Source organism: Alosa sapidissima, chromosome 12 (assembly GCF_018492685.1).
Source record: "Alosa sapidissima isolate fAloSap1 chromosome 12, fAloSap1.pri, whole genome shotgun sequence".
Taxonomy (NCBI): domain Eukaryota; kingdom Metazoa; phylum Chordata; class Actinopteri; order Clupeiformes; family Clupeidae; genus Alosa; species Alosa sapidissima.
In genome coordinates, this window is record NC_055968.1 from 19250919 (window position 1) to 19269886 (window position 18968).

Below are 18968 nucleotides of genomic sequence, written 5' to 3' on the forward strand. Positions count from 1 at the left end.
AGCAAGTCACCCACACTCACCCACACACAACAAGTCTCCAGGAGAACTTGTAACACTTTACTTGACAGCATCGACATAAGAGTCACATGAACCCTAACTCTAACCCTAATCCTAACCTCTAACACTAACTCTAACCCTAAACCTAGCCCTAAGTTTCTTCTGCGTCAAATCGATGGCGTACCCCCGCAGACCCCTCTGTGTCGCCGCAAACCCCTCTCCGACCCCTCCGCCGTAACTCGACGTGCACCTCCAAAAATGTTTAACTTCGCGTTGAGGCGACGCAGACCGCAAGGACTGTGATTGGTCAACTTGATTGGTCCTGTGTGTTGATAGTCGGTGTTTCAAGCAGCCTACTGTGCTAGTTCACTGACATAAGCTTTGCAAATAAACTCAGACATATTTTGGTTACAATGACAGGGTTATCCGTTTGTATAGTGTTTATCAGTAACGTTTTAAAATTAGCACTTCGCCAGCAAGCAGTACTTTGTGGGCAGTTGTGCTGAAGTTCGCCTGCTAACATAACTGGCTGGCAGACACCTCGCAAATAACCTCAGACTTATTTTGCTGGTTTACTATTTCTCGATACTTTGTACAAAATCTAAGCCAGGGATGGATTACTGCACGGGCCTACCGGGTCAGGGGGCCCTGAAGCCCAAGCCTTTGCATGGAATCACTGCCTCAATATCAACATATCAGGATGTAGGCTATGAATCTGATTGAATTAAAGTATTGGCCGACGCAGACACAGGCGACACCGAGCATTAGGCGGGGATCACATTAGCCAGCGACAAGTGGCAGTGGCAAACGTAACACAACACTCAGACCATAATAAGTTGTATCTCGTTCCTAAGCAACACAAACGGTTTGTCAATTGAATACGCTAGCGTTGCGCTTTGAAAGTTGAACCAAGTTCAACGCTCAGCTTGCTCAACGCTAGCATTACGCTAGCATTGCCGCCGTTCCACTGTCGAATCATAGAGAACAATAGGAAACCTGCCGCTTGTCGCTGGCTAATGTGATCCCCGTCTTATGGCGGTGAAATGCACCGCGATGCAAAGCAACCTGACGCAGAACCATAAAAGGGTCAAGACGCCGTAGGACTGCCGGCATTGCTACGCCGTGGAGTTGATGCAGAAGCCTTAATCCTAACCTTAACTTGTTATGACAAAACCCGAATGTCACTTAATAACAGAAGCGTTATGTCATAAACATTTATGACTTGTTCATGACATGTTCATGATGGTGTCATGTCACTCTATGTTGATACTGTCAAGTTAAGGTTAACCGAACAAGGAACAAACTGTTTAGTAGAATATACTGTATGGTGTTGCTTACATTGGTCTGTGTATAGGAATTTCCTTTTAAGGGCAAAAAAAAGTAACTAATTATTTATGGTGAAAAATGTTTATCGTAAAGCTGTTCAGAAATGAATCTGTCTATGGGCATTTGCTGATGACCTCTGTCTCTGTAAGGGAAAAGCATGCATTTGCTCTAAGGTTGTGTACTGAGGTGGTATCAAGTTGGCAGGTACCTGTGATTGCTGTCCTACACACCAGGTGTGTATAGGAGAAGTGCAAAGTGGAGTTGAGCATGAAGTACGACTCAATTATTTTCCGTGCTTTCTCGCTGACATCATAGAACAAGCGTGCACTTTTTAGAGACACACGTCCCTCGTAGCCAAACTGAAAAAAAAACCCATACACAAACATGCATAAAGCCTTCACATTTACACATTTATGCATGCTTAAATATACACACTACCCCCCCTATCTCCATATAACCATGTCTTCCTGTCTAGCACCTTTTTTTTTATTTTACATAAATTTAACCTTTGTGCCTCAGATGATGAGCGCCTCAATCACGTTCAGAATGCATCACAGAGGTTAGAGCTAATAGCACTTTGCCGTGCACACACACCTGCAGAGTCTTCAGCACGGTGGCCCCCTCAAACTTCTCGTTGGGTGTGTGGGGGGACATTTTCCCTCTGTAGCCGTCTCCTGCAATGGTCACCGCCTAAGGGGAGGCAGTCAGACAAACACAGTCTCAGAATCAGACTCCAGTTTTGACACACCAGGCTGTGTCGTTTTGAACTCAACTCAACATGGTTGTGAGCTATTGAGTCTACGGAATGAAGTTAACCTTTTAAAAGATAAGGCATTGACTTGAAGTATGAGAAAATATTGAAGAGCCATGAAAGGGATTTAGCATATTCACCACTGTAAAATATATACATGACTAATTCATGTAACCCAAAACAGTTTGAGTCCGCAGTTTACAAGTTTACCAAGCTGAACTGAACTGAGCTGGCCAGTGTGGGCTAGTGTGGTCTTACGTGCGCAAGGCTCTTCAACTCTGTGCACTCGTCATCGGAGATTACATCATCCAGCAGGACACGCTGGGTCCCGTTGAGAGACTCAGATGTCTGGACCAGTTTCACCTTCTCATACAACAGTGGTCCTCCTGTACATACGCACACACACACACACACACCCACGCACGCACACACGCACACACACACACACACACAGAGAAAGACAAAGGGGGAGGGGGCAAAAGAACAGAATTGAAAGAAAAATAAATTATGACGGGTTATGCTGACACCTGCTGTACAGTATTGGGAAGCTCTTCAAGGAGGCAATGATAATTTAGCACTACACTCACGTCATTGGGCCTACATGTGTGGTTAAGACGTTTGCCTACCTTCTTTGAGTTCCTGCACCACAGTGACTGTGGTGTTTTTCTTCTCTGAAATTGGGACATACTCCATCCAGCCATCAGTACCAGAGGGGATTCTAGGAGTGTGAGAGCAACCCCGAAAGAGTCAAACACACTAATACTACATCACAGAAAAACCTAAACCAAAGATCCTTAATATACCGTCTCTGCCTAAACCGAACAAATCAATCAACAACATTAATTCATCACGGACTAACCAACTACAGTATGTTATTGTTTTACATTAAACTTTGTTTCATGAGTCATATCATGATACACTTATCAGCTTAATATGCATCTTAGGCGCGCAACAGGAAGCCAAACCAGTGCACCACTATGCATTGTGAGCAAGTCAAGCATTTGATTGCTTTAATGCAACATGGGAGAAATCACTGCAAATATTGCATTGCATTGAGACTAAGTGATTGTAGTGTTAGACACTTGTTGACTCAGTGGGTTGGGTTGAAAATTGAGATGATATCTGAATGCCTGCTTACCTGTTGGCATCTTCCCTCCCGCCTGAGCTGCTCCAGTAATGCTGCAGAAGCACAATATTGAAAATTATTCATTTTACACATGAGGGCGCGTTGCTGGGGTGGGGGGTGTGGAGTTAGGATGAGTCTAATGGCCCAGCACTGACAGGGGGCTCCCAGAGAGCCCCCCCAATAATACTATATATTATCTGTCATAGGGCCTAGCAGCGCCCCTGAATGTGTTATACTTACTCTTTGTTTGTATGGAAGACAATGCAGGTTTTACATTATAGTGCCACTGACACAGATGTGGCTATCTGTGGTTGGCCATAATCTGTTTGTCCACCACAGTACATTGTGCAGTAATTATGTATTGCTTTATTACATAATACAGACTCTCTATAAGAGTGGCTCTGCCTACTGAAGCAAAGAAACTGACTTGAGAAATTCCATATGTCAAATCGATTTCCAAACCAATGTAACCTAAAAACACTCATAATATACATAATATACACATAATAATTACAAACATATTTTAGAAAGTCATTCTCATAAGCACAAAAATAAGCAATACATAATTAGAACTGTGTAAAAACACAGTTGATGAACATTACCATGTACCATGAACATTAATTACATGGTAACAGATTTGGCACGACATTGTGCAAAGATAACTATGCTGGTCTCAACACTAGAGGGAGCAAGTAAGCCTACACTGCAGCTCCAAAACTTGTGCAGGCACCTGTGCCTATGCCTGGGCCTGTGTCAGTTCAGCTGCAGCTGAAGACTTACATCGACAACATTCTGTACATACCCTCCTATATGTCTCACTCAGAACTGTGCTTTCTGAAATACTTTCAATAGAAAATCTAGAAAATATGCAACACATTAAGTCTAGGAGACACAAGAACACATTTAAAGGGACATAACACAAGAATCCTGTTAGGAATGCTGCAGTTGACTGGAAATGTCAGCAATACTTGTGTTTTCAGACCTCGTGAGCAGGTAGCATTTTCAAACCAAAAGCAGCACTATCACACACAAAATGCGACCTAGCCCTTTTATATATTCCACTCCCATCAGCACTATCACACAAAATGTGACTTGCCCGTTCTGTATATTCCAAATGTGACCTACCCCTTCTGTATATTCCACTCCCATGTTTTGGCTGCCCACCGTCAGTAACTCTAGCTCCTGCTTGTGGCGTCTGACGTACCAGTCTGCCTCCTGGCAACACAGTGGGACAGTAATGACAACTGATAAGACAAACAATGATAAGCAATGATAAACAATGATAAACATTGATAAACAAAGACAAGTCAAACCCATAAAGTATTCAGTAGATGCAGCATCAATAAAGAACCCTAAACCATCAATGGCTGAAAAAGATGGGAGGTTTGTCCCACCTATCCTTAGTAAAGTGAATAGGAAATCATCACTTGACAATGTGTTCACAATATGGCTGTTGATCGACCCAGAGAGCGAAACCAAACATTTCCTTGCTTCAGTGCGGAACTTAATGAAGTGTGGTGCCATCTCTTCTCTTACTTTCTCTCTCTTTCTATTTTACTCTCGATCCTTCTCTTGGCGAATGTCTCGAAAGCACTTTTTATTAGTCGGTCCTGGCGGGCGCTCAAAGGAGATGTTTGAACTGGAGCGCGGCCCACCGTGTCTCCAGTCCCAGACGAAATACAGAGCGCACGGCACTAGAGCCCCTCAGCAGCAGCGCACGCGGAGCACAGGAGGGGTGGGCCAGTGGACTGCAGTGGGGCAGCGATTGGGAATGTTTTGAAACTGGAGAAGTCAGTAGCGTTTGCAGCTACAGTGGCAGAGAAAGGGGGGGGGGGGGGGGGAAAAGGGGAAAATGCCCTCCTCCCAGGCCGTCATGCAAACAGCACACAGATTGTTTCGGCCCAGCTCTGGCATGTCAACATATTCCCCCTGCCCCTCCCACAGAGTGTGTACCACTCCTACCAGTTCATGAAATACAAGGGGTGCCTTGGCATGGCCTGGTTCCTCTGGGTCTCTCTCTCCATCTCCATCTCTCTCTCTCTCTCTCTCTCTCTCTCTCTCTCTCTCTCTCTCTCTCGGTGCCTCTGTCTGTCTCCCCCTCTGCTGCTCTTTCTCTTTCTGTGAGGTAAATGAGACGTCTTTGGCCCAGAGCTGTAAGTGCTTGGCCAATATGAGGGGGTGGTTAGGGGGAGAATGAATCTGGGGAAGAGAGCTTGAGCCAGGAGAGGAGAGAGGAGCTGCTTCAATAACCCTTGAACACACACACACACACACACACACACACACACACACACACACACACACGCACACACACACACACAGACACACACGTGCATGCACACCCACGCATGCAGTGTGCACACACAAACAACACACACACGCACGTACGCACACGCTCATAAATAAGTCCACACGTATCCGCTTGTGGAAGAGCTGGAGCTGGCTAGTGGAGAGAGGGAGAGAAGCAGGGGGAGATTTTGGCACTCACGTGCATCCTCCTCACTAATGGGATCCAGGCTTGGCTTCCCGCGTACCAGCAAAGCTGTGTGGGGTTGTTCTCTTTTCCCCCATACTGTAAGGCCCATTAATGTGGATATAAGAGAAGCTTCAGAAGAGAAACTTAAAGAATTTACAGCCATGCCATAACATATGGTTCTTATTGTGGAACCATAAACAATCTCCATGTTAATGGCTGCTGTGCACTCCCGTGATAAGGTGAGAACGGATTCGGGAGTTTGTGAATTCCTCCACAGGTCATCTGTGAACAGGGAGTGCTCTTGAACAGTTTCACAGGCGTGTTGAAATCCACAAGCATCAAGCCATGATCAGACTCACAGCTCCTCACAAACACCTTAGAGCCTCTGGCCTCACTCTCCGTTCTGACATGCTCAAGAGCCTGGAAACTGTCTGACCACGCCAGTGAAATCCTACCAGCCGTTAAACCCCACCAGAGACCGTGCTAAGAGCTATAGAGTGCAAAACGTTCCAGCCGGGTCAACCTCCGACAGGGGGAATGGGCCAGACGTCGTCATCTTCTCCTGTACTTTATGAATGATGATCACAAGCGTGCTGGCCAGTGTGGGCCAGCCCTCACCTCTCGGGGGGCTGTGTCGTGGCCCAGCTCCTCCTGGTAATACTCCACGTTAGTAGTCATGAACTCGTCCCCCGCATGGAACAGCAGGTAGGAGTGAGCGCATGCCAAGGCCTCCTGGAAACGGCTCTCTGAAAGACAGGAATGGGGGGATGGAGGGTGTATGACAGGGGAGAGAGAGAGGGAGAGGGAAATAAATCAATAAATGGGGGAGAGAGTGGTTTGGAGAAGAGGCAGAAGAAGAAAGAGAGAAAGATAATATGGTCAGTAAAAGGGGAAGATCAATTCAAAGACATCCACAAATAGAACAGTGAGAAAGAGAATGTGAGAAAGAGGGATGAGGAGACAACAGACAGAGGGGAAAATTCATCAGTAAAACGTTCCTGTGCCATGTAAAGCTTAAGGTAAGGGTCAAGGTCACATTTCTCTGGGAGGCATAAAACACGGCGGATATCTCAGTTGTCAGCACTACTGGAAACACCTTAGACAAATTTGTTAAAGACTTCGGATTAATCAAAATGTCCAAGTATTGGAAAGCTATCGTATACAACATTCCAAGTCCATGGCCACAATGGAGCAAGTAGTCCCCTTAAGTAGTCCCCAGTAGCAGCAACTGGAATCCATGCATTTCCACAGAATAATTTTTGGAATCTGATCCCTTATCCTACCTTTTCATTCTTACTCGTCGCTCGACTTATCGTGACTAAATTCAAGATGGCTGCAAACACTAAACTTCATGAAGATACTGTCTGTATAAATCGTCTTGTAAGTAAACTACCAGTGCTTTTTCAAAGTTCTCAATGTCTCGTTTTAAATGTCAGGGCCCTCGGAAGTCTACCAATGAAGTGTGGAGATACATTGAGCCTCGTAAATGGTGTAAAACAGTGATTTATTTGCATGGCTAGCCCGATGCCGAAGCACCACCATTGAAAAAGCTGTTGGTAGCATCGGCTAACTAGCGTCAGATTTTGGAATGCAGGGGACAAGCCGAGATGGGCTATTAGACATACGTTCACACTCGGTGTCATGTTTCAACACACTTTAGGTCAATATCACACCGGAATTCTCCTTTAATTGCATGATTTGACTTGATTGGATAAGTCAAAACAAGCCTAGCGGGGTTGTTGTGGGTGTTTGCATACACAAGGGCTTGGGGACTTCGTTTGGGCATATTCCAAAAGCACCACATCCAGGGGTTGTTTTTGAGCTGTTTCAATGAATCAGCACCCAGAAGGCATGTTGAGGAATATATTACACCATGGCACATGACTGTGCCTCCACACCCCAGAACAATACGTCCCCCGTGAGAACTAGGAGCCTCTAAACCTTCAAATCACTTCCTTCTGGTGCACTATGAGGAGCGTTTACACATTCCCAGTCAATCCTCATTACTTTTCCAGGCCCTTTAACAAAGAGGGGTTCTATGCGTTTCGGCCTGTAAAATCCTACATGTTACTCAGACAGGCTAGGTCAGAGAACATTTCCTGCCGAGCTGTGAAAGGCCAAGGGGAGAAAGCAGAGCTGACTTTTCGATTACAGCTTGTACTACTAAAGGACAGGGTGGGGGGACCTTGATACTCTATTTGTCAATTTAAAAAATACTGCAATTATCGTGAGGTGAAGCCATTTTGAATCATTTGACATTTAAGTGATATTGCACAGGGGTGTAGCCTACTCACTTCTTTTGGGCACTATATAGACCCTTTCAACAAGGTAAACAAAAACAATGCTTGAACATTCTATTTGGGCCCCAATCTACTTCCTCTGCATTAAGATAACATATGGAATGTTAAAAAGGAAGTCTTGTGGGGCCAAATATGATGCTGATAATGGAACTCTCTTGAAAGGGACCATACAGTATGTCTGTGTTTGTGTGTACCATACGAAATGTGTTTCTGGATACAAATAGGCCTTATATCATTACGACAAATAATGTTCCACGTGCAGATATGTGGAATGACTGAATATGTACAACATCAGACAAATGTATTATCTTTCCATTTTTTCCACACACAATTATCTTCAGTTGAAACATATGGCATTCAAAGTTGGTCAAAGAGGTATTTAGATGATAAAATTCTAAATCCCTTCACATTATAAGTAGGCTAGTGGCATGTTAAGGTAGGGCTGTGTACTGAATGTTCTTGAGGCATAGTGAAGACTGAGGGCTGAGGCTGTGAGCACATATCAGCCAACTCAATAGAAATTCTTCTGTTTGACCCATCATGGATGGAGATGATCCACCATCCTCCCCCATCGCAAATTCCAGCTGTAATCTAAGAGCCCAAAGGATTGCATGCTCACCCCGGCACTAACAGAACCATGGCAACCCATGTACAAGTTTCAGAATGAACCCTATACCACAAATAAACCACACAAAGCACTGCTCTGGAAAAACAAAAAGTGAAGGAGAACAAAAGAAACTGACCGCATTTATAACTTGCTAAATATCTGCATACTTGTAAAGCACAACAGTTGCTAAACAGCGCTATCAAACAGGATTAACTTTTTGGACAAATAAAAGTTATCCACTTAGTGTGAGTAGAGACATCTGTTGCAGGTAATCAGTGTGAATTGAGCTCTAGGAGGAGCTAGGAGCAACGGAAGGTAGGTAGGTAGGTAGGTAGGTAGACAGATAAAGAGTGGAGGTATGGTTCAAGATTCAAGTGTCTTTGAACAAGACATTGGAATGAGATTATATTACTTTACATTACATCGGTTGACTTCTTTATTGAAAGTCATTTTATCGGCCAAAAGTCATTTTATCGGCCAAACTCACAACATTTTATCGGCCAAACTTTTTTACACAACATTGTAAATAACTAAATGAAAAAGGTTTTTAAGTTATCCTCAGGATAGTTTTACAACTTGTCTTGTCTGAGAAACCAAGGGCATGTTTGTGTCTTGATATGACAGCTGATGCAGCTTACCTTTGAAGTAGGCGAACTGCAGGTAGTCGTAATGCAGGGGCAGATAGTTCTCCATGGGTGAGAGACGTCCAGGGCGAGTGGCCAAATCCCGCACACACTCATGTTCACAGTGCAGGACTTGCGTATAGTGATCTGAAACACAGATAGGCGAGGGACCAGGCTGTGAGTTCTCTGCGTGCAATCACATACTCTGGCACCTTTCCGCATCCTTCAGTTTCAACAAACGATGCAAGAGTGATTATCAAGGGGGATTCAACATTTAAATAAACATGTTGCAACATGCAACAACGTCCAGGGTATGACACAGCAACAGAGTTATGGCAATCTGCTCAGGCCATGATTAAATCTTGGACTGTCTGAAGGATGGAAACATTCCTTGGTGTGTCACTACATCTTGCAGACAGATTACATTGGACATTTTGCAATCATCTGCTAAATAATTTTATCCAAACTTGCAAAGCACAGACAAATGAGTACAGTAAACACCTGAGTCTGTTTATGGTGGTGAGCTCATGAAATGCAAACTGAACCAAATACTTTGGACTTTTCATGATCCCCACTCTGTGGACCCTGTGCCAGCTGAATAACTGGAGTAAATTCAGGTAAAAGGGACAAAAACGTCTTCCTCCCTTTGCAAATAAATGAATGGCCCTCCAAAGCTGGTCTTTTGATTCTCATTAAGGAGAGTTTGGTGTGAGTGATTTTGCACTGACGGATGACCACTGCCAGCAGGTTCACCTGCAGTCATTCCTGCTGAGGGAGTCAAATGGGAAAAGGGAAATGAGGTTCCCCACTCCGATGAGATCATCTCCATGAGCTCATCAGAGCTGCTGATGGAAGGAGTGCTGCCGCATCAGCCTGCTTTTGATGTGGCTGACCGCGGTGCTGCCAGGCCCAGACCCAGACAACGGTTTTCGCAAAACTCCTTTAACAGTTCAGATCACAGACAGCAGAGAGGTTGAGGAAGAGAAGGAGGAGGAGGAGGAGGAGGAGGAGGAGGAGACAGGACAGAGGGGCTCTATCTGTTGCTGTGCACACGTTCCTGCATCCCACACATCCCATGCGTGACAAGCAAAATAGTGGAAATCTCAGCTTCAGATACAGCCACAGCAGATCCTGCTCTTGGCCTAAAAGGGATGGTGTGATTCCAAGAAATCCTAGTTCTCAGAGTCGTCTTGTATAGGGATGATGATGATCCTAACATCCCTTCAGTGAGTAACTGGTGGATTTGAGGAGTGCAACCAGCTGGCCGGTGGAGTTCCTTTACAGCAGATACATTTAGCATTCTGTAAATTACAGTCAACCCTCTATTACAAATGGCTAAAATGGCTGATATTGTGGTGCATTAATGGCTGATGAATTTCTGGAAGGTGCCTTTCTTTTTATGAAGTTGAGAAATTTGGAAGGTTCAGGGGGGCATCTGACTTTGAGACAAAACAGGGCCCTTGATCACACGGATGAACACACACGAATGAACACGTGGACACACACACACACACACACACACACAGAACAGATACATCAATGACTTCCCTCATTTTTCCCTCCACAAAGACATTGCCAAGTGTAAGTTCACCTTAATTGCACCCCTTCCCATTCCTCCACCAGGATTAATCACACTTCAGAGCAGGGTTGGCTAACATGTGCAGATAACTGTTTTCGTCTGAAATGCATCGCCATCACAGAGACCTCCCCTGGCTGAACTGTATTGGCAAAAATGTGCTCATGGTTTCATTAGACAGATGCAACATCTCTCATTGTTTAAAAATGTCTATCACCATTTTATGTGTTTGTAACTGACGTATGATCTGTAGCTGTAAAATAGATCCGTACCAGTAGAATAGTAGAAAGTGTAGGGCATGTGTTTAATATTGGCAATAACTTGTAGAAATCATTTACACAGTTACAAATAATTTCTACAGTTTCAAGTTGTGATACAAACTTTTGAGTCTGATTAGATTCCATAATGGTTCAGTTGGAGCATTTTTGTGCAGATTTGCTTTATTCCAAAAATATGTGTGTGTACGGCCTTGAGTAGACTAAAATATTTGAGGGTATTAAACTTATGTTGCTCTAAATTCTCGGCCACTGCCCTGGTCATGAAGACTGGGCTTAAAAAGAATGTGTTTTATAGAGTTGGTTTATGGACAGAGAGAGAAAGGCAGACAGCAGAGGAGGTACTGTACAGTATGGCGAACTTCAACTCCGAGCAGTGAAGTCATTCTGCCGGTGTATTGTGGCTGTCCTGCTAAGGCCTCTCTCCACTATGGTAGGGACTCAGACTGCACTGCTTGGATTGGAGTATCAGAAATTCTGTTTGTCCCACAACTAAACAAACCAAATTAAAACATTTTTCATTTGTTTGTTTGTCATTCAATGATCCTCTATACCACTGCATCATTTATTTGTTCAAAGTACTGTTCTACAGTAATCAGCCATTTCAAATAATTAGGGTGATTACAAAATGGCTACAAGTAGTGAAAATTAGCAGCAATTGCTAAGTCGTTCCAAAAACAAGTTTAATCTTTTTCCCTCCAAGATTCTGTGGTCTGTTAAATCACTTACTGTGAATGACAATACAGAACCGAGTGACTTTTTTAGTTCCATTGAAATGTATTGTACAGTGTGACCTGTTAAAAATGTCCCTCAACATATCCACGGTGATGAAGATGTTTCATGTTCTTACTCTGAAGATGGATGACTGGTAATTACCAGGAGAATCTCATTACTGGTGTTTCGAAACTTTACGCAGGACTTCTTTTCCCCTTTCGGGTCTGAATTCAGATGTCAACCCTTACGGCTCAGGCTTAGGCTTTTTGGAGGAGTTCTGTGTAGGAGAAATTTTCTGATCCATCCACAATATCTCAACAACCACATGCAGATAGTAGTGTTTTCAACCAGTGACAGCACCAGAATAAAGTGCTATTTTCAGTAATATATCATACACAGAACCATTACAAAATATTCCTTAACCAAAATGAATCGACAGCTATCAATACCTCAACCTCGAAGTATCTCAACCTTCATCTTGAGTATCTAAATATGCCATATTTATTTATTTATTTATTCAAACTCTTTCACTCGTTGACTCACCTAAGCTTTTAACTAGCATTCACATTTACACTAAGTCAAGTGGTTTATGTCTTTCTGCCGAGAATAAACAGAAACTGTGTAAACACATTCCACCTGGGGTGCCCCCTCGGTGCCTCACCTGAGATGAGCTCGTAGAGGCTGTAGCGGTACAGCACGTGGTCCTGCTCCACGAACCTCTGAGGGCCCTCACAGAGCGCTCGGCACTCCACGTCGGCCTTAAAGTACTGTGTCAGGGCCTCCTCGAAGAACGGAATAGCCTTCCCATACTCGCCCTGCTCGTACAGCTTCACCCCTTCTGCAAAGGCTTTCTGTAAACACAACAGGAATGGACTTTTTGGCACATTTCATCTCAAACAAAACAGTTTCTGCAGGGCTTGAGAAGCGGACACTATGAGTACAAGTAATCTATTTTTGGAAGAGATGCCTTTTCCTCATTTTCTGCTCTCATAACAACCTGATCTACACATAGGAATTTCAATGGGTGCCGGTGGCCTTGGGACATTCCTGACTGCAGCCTAATGCTTAAACACCACAGAGCAAGTGGTGTCTGTTGTTTGACCTGGAAAGATAATGACCACATAACTTCACCCAATAACTGCAAGCATGGCCAGAGTGACTTTAAAATTCAATTTCAGAGGCCTGGATGAAGGGCATTTTAATTACATTTCTATGAATGACATTGTGTGCTATGATATTATCCATAAGAGAATTTGAATGACAAGTCAGCTTTTTTGTTTTGCTTTGGTAGTGAATACCTGATGTGGCCGGGCTTCTCTGTCAATGAAATGCTTAGAGTCCACTCCCTGCAGGCTCTTGTACTGCTCCAGGTTGCGGCCCATCTCCACATGTTCCGGGTTGGCCTGGAAGTATGTGTGTGCTGCTGAAGCGGCCTTATCCAGATCCTTTAACTACAGAGAGAGAGAGAGAGAGAGAGAGAGAGAGAGAGAGAGAGAGAGAGAGAGAGAGTACTGTAAACACATGACCTTGACAAAAGACCTCATTACATTCAATCAGTGAGCAGAGAACATCATCAGAAAGTTTACTGATACACATACAATTGCCAAACAAAGCAACCCTTTTGCTGGACTTGCTCCATTACAGAGACCAGCTGCAACATGTGCCCTTGGAATAACACAACATGGACATTCAAGATGTCCACTGCGATTAGAGGAGATAGGGAATGTGAGAATTGAAGATTATCCCCTCATTCTACCAGAGGGGCTGCGGCTGTTAGGGGAAAATCTTATTCTTATTCCTACGCCCCCTCCCGCACACACACACACACACACACACACATCCAGGCCCCAACCTCCCAGCAAGCCGGACCCCCGCACTCCAGCTGCGAGCAGCAGGTTCCGGTTCTGCTTGCTGAATAGCAGTCCTGACTCTTAAGACCCTGGCCCAATACTGCACCAACACAAACACATTCCTTGCACTGTCTCCTCACTAAAGCATTGCATTACAAAAGTTCTGGATATGTGTCGGCTGCAGAGTTCAGCACTCTGATTTGATCTTATGGATGGATTTTTACTGCACAGGAAGGTGAACTGAGTAGAGATCAGGCATTTGCACTAAGTAATCCGACGCTTGTCAAGCACAATGCCGCAAGTTTAGTATGCTAATAACAGCATTCTTCTCAACTATAGGGTCCCTTCAGGGGGGGAAAGGAGTCCAACAAGGCAGGTCCTGCCCCTTACAGGAACAGTGACCCTAAAACTGCCAATCACACAACAGGGTGAAAGAGGAGGTCACTTGGCCGGCTGGTGCTGGTGATGGCTTTCAGAAATGACTAAACTACGGAAGAGACCACAAAGGTCACTCATAAACACAGAGGGGAAGTTCTTAACTCAGCGCAGTAAAGGAGAGGAGGCACAATGATGGTAAAATCTAAAGAACCATTGACAGATAGACATGATGTGACAGACAAAAATAGTCTTTTGATCATCTGTGTCTTTCTTGAGTTACTAATGAAATCAGTGGCGGAGTATTTTAATTAACCCTCATGCGCATTACAAAAGAACATCTGTGCTGCTTAGCCTTTGTACACTTCTTGGTGTTGAAACTGATATACCTTTCCTTTTAAAGCAAAAAAGAGGGAAAACATATCTTCTACTATTTAGTTTTGGGTTCTGAAAGACATTATGAGAATAACATCCTTTGAATAAACAGTAAGCCTGCAGCTGGGATGTTCTAACGTGTATGTTGACCTCAAACATATTCTGCTTAGCTTGACTAAAGTAAGCATTTGGTCTAGCAACATAACAACACTAAAAAGTCACATCAACACAGAAAGGTGAAAGTGCAAATGTATACAAATGTGCACATACAGTATGAGGAACAAACAGCTGAACCAGGCTTCAGCATGTGGTTGCTGTTGATGTCAGAAGCCCTTATTTGGGTGAAACTGAACAAAAACAGTTTAACTTCACATGATGGATGCCATTTGGAATCATATTTGTATGTGCTGGCTGCCGAGGGAAAGGACAAGCTCATGTGTGTATCATCATCTAAGCTTAAACAGGTGGGGAACTGTAAAAGCAGTCTGAATGAGGATTCATGATGTTTATTTTCCAGGGTGTAACCACTCATTGTTATCAAATAGAGGGTCTTAAAAATACGAAGGGCTGAAAGCTCTTTTGGCTTGTTTATTTGAAGATATCATGCAGGCACTGCCATGATGTGAATGTACTTTTAACTAGCTGATAACAAAAGCTTATAACATGTGGCCGCCTGTATCAGATGAAAAAACATGATTCCAAAAGATATGGTACAGGACAGATATGTCTTAGATTTCACTTTCCAGGCAGACACTGCTCCCTGCCTATCTATATGCGGGCTGAAAAGTAAGAAATGATCACAAAAACATATCTCCCAACTTTTTTAACCTAAACAAAATACTAAATACCAGGGACCTGCAACTGTTTTTTCTGCACCGTAACCCTCGTCTAACCTTTGACTAAATCTTCGGATGCATAATGACGTTAGTCCCCAATGTTTAAGGGTGGCTGATGTGTTGTAAAGGTCATCTGTGACAGCTAGAGCATGAGTCCTTGAGAGAGAACGAGGCTCTTTGTCTGCTCTGAGCTCTCACTTATTTCCCAGATGTCATCTGGCTACTGATTACTGCCCCTTGGCTAGAGGGTACTGAAACAAACATACTCACCCCAGCACCTAACCCAACCCCCACAACACACACACACACCCTCACACAGTCACTTTCTCCCCCTTTCCTGTTTTTCTGTAATACAGCCAAGGTTTGGCTCTTTTATCTCCAGTAGAGAGGAGTAGAGGATGAAAAGCTGAGAGGGACATGCTTGGTTACCCCTGAAAGGCCAAAGAGCAAGCTGGCGTCGACTGCATTCCTGCACAGGCCGCCTCTCTCTGTCTCTCTCATTCTGCCTCTCTCTCTCTCTCTCTCTCTCTCCGTCTCTGTCTCTCTCACTTTCCCTCCACTGGCACTGGACTAAAAGGCTAAGTTGGGGGTGTATTGGGGGCCATGGTGGTGGTGTTGGAGGGGGGGGGGGGACTGGACATTTTTGTGTCCCATCCAAATGCTGACCTCTTCAGTTTTCTTCAAAACGCGTCAAATTCCGGGAACTGTAGTGGCGTCTCGGAGGGGAAAAGAGTAACAGGGAGAGACACAGAGAAAAAATATAGAAAAAAAGAAGAGAGGGAAAGAGAGAGTTGCTGGGACTGGAACACCTGGGTAAGACGTCTTTTGCCCACTCCACCTGCTCCTCCGTGGCACCCTGTGCTCATAACCACTGACAGAATGCACACTGACTGGACAAGAGTCAGGCTGCAGCCCATGCAGCACCACACAAGACCAACCTGGGCCCTGGCACTGAAAAACTAACTGTGTACACAATACAAACATATTTCACCACCCCGTCCTACGTCATATTCGGGTGGAGGTTCAGGTTACCCATTAGGTACATTTGGTTTACAGTTAATGAGTCCACATCCACAGAGACTGATCAGCATGGTGTCACTCACATTTTCATTCTGGTGTTCTTTCCAGAATGAGCAAATAAAAACAACACAGCCGCACTCCCCCATGCAGCTGACTGTTGTTAGAAAAATGATTCACTCGAGTAATAAAGGAAGACATTCAACTTTGATATATTGATCTTGGAGGCACTTTTGCATGCGCAGTGACTAATTTGGTCATGATGATTGATTTACAGCCCTGTCCCACTGCGCTGAGCTCATAAAATCAACTGAATCCATCCTTCTGTGGTGCGTACCAGTGGAGAATCACCACTCACTCACGACCACTCATGCAGGAAATTATTTCTAGAGAAAGTACCATGTAATTAATTAAAGATTAATCAGATTTTGATGAGGGTTAATGATCCTTAAGCAAATATTTAAAAGTTAACTACCAAAATATATAATCCTCTATATTATTACCACTATATTTTTTCTACCTCTAGGCTACCTCAATTTGGATAGGGTTGAATTAGCATTATTGTATTTCAGCAGCCTACACCAAGAGCAGCTGTGTTAGGTTTCTACGGTTACACAAAACAGAGTGACTTCATCAGCAGATTCAAAAGGGACATGTAAGGACATCTATTTTTCTGTGCTTTCCCGATCTCCAGTCAGAAAATAAATAAATAACATTAATGCCTAAACTAATCCCTATTTCTTTTTAAGGAGGTCTTGGGGGAACATGAAGATTCTTTTCCATCAAGTCGTTAATTGAGTGTGATGTGATAAGAATGACAATATTTATCACTGTCCAAATAATTAGCTTAGAATACACATGGTGTTGATGGAAAAATGCAGCCTAATTCTTAGATTACATAACAATCTGATCTTAAAAGCTATTAATTATCATACTGTAGTGAGAGACCCCCAGGAATATTTTGATATGAAACCCTGCTTAAGTTGTAATAATAAAGCAGCAGTAATATTATTTGTGGGTTCAAACACACTCCCTCTTGTTCTACTGCTTAAACATTTTATTCATATGACTTTTCTGTAAAGGACTCCAGGCATGGAAGATAATCACAGCCGAGTTCCTGAGAGCCATGAACATTTCAAATGTTTTCCCTTCCCTCGGCAGGTCTGAAGTGAGCACCTGTAGCCTCCTTTGCGATGTGGTTCGTGCCAGTTGCACCACAGAGAGACCTGTGTCAGACTGCCCAGTGGCTCTTGAAGCAAAAATAACACAATCTTTGATGTGGCGCCCGGCCTGAGCCAAGGCAAAGCCGCAACATTTGCATATTTACTTTCCTCGGCGCCCATCTCAAGAATGGGTGCTGGACATGAAAATGATGGCGCCCGCTCGATCCTGGAGAGGAAACATTAAAAAGGTGCCCACACAGCTTCACTCTGTAGCTTCTAAAGGCTGCCTCAGTAGACTTCCTACTACTGGTTCATATCTTTTAGCCACCTGCCAAGACTGACCAGACAAATTAACATCTCCATCATGGAATAGGGAGTGAATTCAGATAACGTCTGGCTTTGCTCTATGCTGGTTTTAAGCCCTACACTCACAACACAAAGCACAACTTCAGAAGGGCACATTAATATGGAAAAAAACCTTCTGCTGATTCAGTATACCCTCAGAATTCCATATCCTGCAGCATTGCAACTGTATGAGATCATAGGTGAGGACACAGAAGGTATTCCAGGTTGAGAAAGGAAGGGTCCCCTGTGTGAGTTAGAAGCCTAGGGCTCTGACAAGAAAGCGAAGATTTAGGGCAACAGGGTGAACAACTAATACACTGTTCCCCTTTGCCTGTAGGAAAAGTCTTCTCTGCCCTTTTTAAAGAGGATTTAACAGGCATTTGTCGAAGGTAATATTAACCCAACTTCACCGTCTCTGTCAGTATTGTCAGAAGACTGACAGGCATATTGGAGCCCTCAGAGCACAGAGGGTGGTGTGAGGCCTACCAAGGCCACTGACAGGATATTAATGCCGCGCACAGGTGTCTGTCTCAGAGGGGCACTGGATGAGATAGAAGCTCCGAGACTGATAATGAATGTCAGATATCATGCACAGCAAGACATACAGACATTCCTCCACAACAGAGCTCCAAGGTCACACTGTTCCTCAGCTGCCGCTTCAGCTGCAAGCGGAGGGTGCTGGCAATGACGGAAGACGTGCCAGCCTCCAAAGGAAGATTTGGCAAGAGATCTCTCTCACTTGAGTGACTGACATTTCTAGGAGATTAGAGACCATTCACAGGTGTTTGGGGGCCTAGTTATCCTGTTACTTGTCCTCTCTAGCAAAACTATATTGCCATTGGCTACGGCCTTTGTTCTGGTATGGAATTTGATGGTGTGAGAGAGGCTACAAGTCTATAGAGTTGGCAGCCCTGCAATGGGATAATATGGGTAATTCTCAGAGTAGAAGACTTGATCAAATGAATGCTTTGTCTAAGCTTTTGAGTTGTTTTGATTTAATAAAAACCATTGTGTTCAAAACTTGAGACTCAGTTTAGTCTGTGGGCTGAATGGTTCAGGCATCCCAGAGAAATCCCACTGGAGCAAGATAAGTTTCCTCATATTTAGAAAGTAGAAGACCATCTGGAGTGGCTGATTACAGTAGCCCAATGGAGCCCTGATGGAATGGGCCTAATGAGTTGAATTAGTTGAATTGCCTGGGCACAGCCATCATGGTCATACTGTTTACCTAAGGGG

The 18968-nt window shown here is 44.0% G+C and overlaps 1 protein-coding gene across 1 annotated transcript in view; it reads right to left on the minus strand.

The window, feature by feature from the left end:
- The window catches only part of p3h2 (prolyl 3-hydroxylase 2), a 57292-nt gene that overhangs the window by 4636 nt on the left and 33688 nt on the right, over positions 1–18968 (minus strand). The window contains exons 2-11 of the mRNA XM_042057085.1: positions 13070–13222; positions 12433–12622; positions 9222–9353; positions 6295–6422; positions 4326–4415; positions 3213–3253; positions 2701–2792; positions 2333–2460; positions 1918–2013; positions 1532–1682 (exon numbers count right to left, since the gene is read on the minus strand). Of these exons, the coding sequence (XP_041913019.1) occupies positions 1532–1682; positions 1918–2013; positions 2333–2460; positions 2701–2792; positions 3213–3253; positions 4326–4415; positions 6295–6422; positions 9222–9353; positions 12433–12622; positions 13070–13222 (1201 nt within the window). The remainder of the gene's footprint in view (positions 1–1531; positions 1683–1917; positions 2014–2332; positions 2461–2700; positions 2793–3212; positions 3254–4325; positions 4416–6294; positions 6423–9221; positions 9354–12432; positions 12623–13069; positions 13223–18968) is intronic.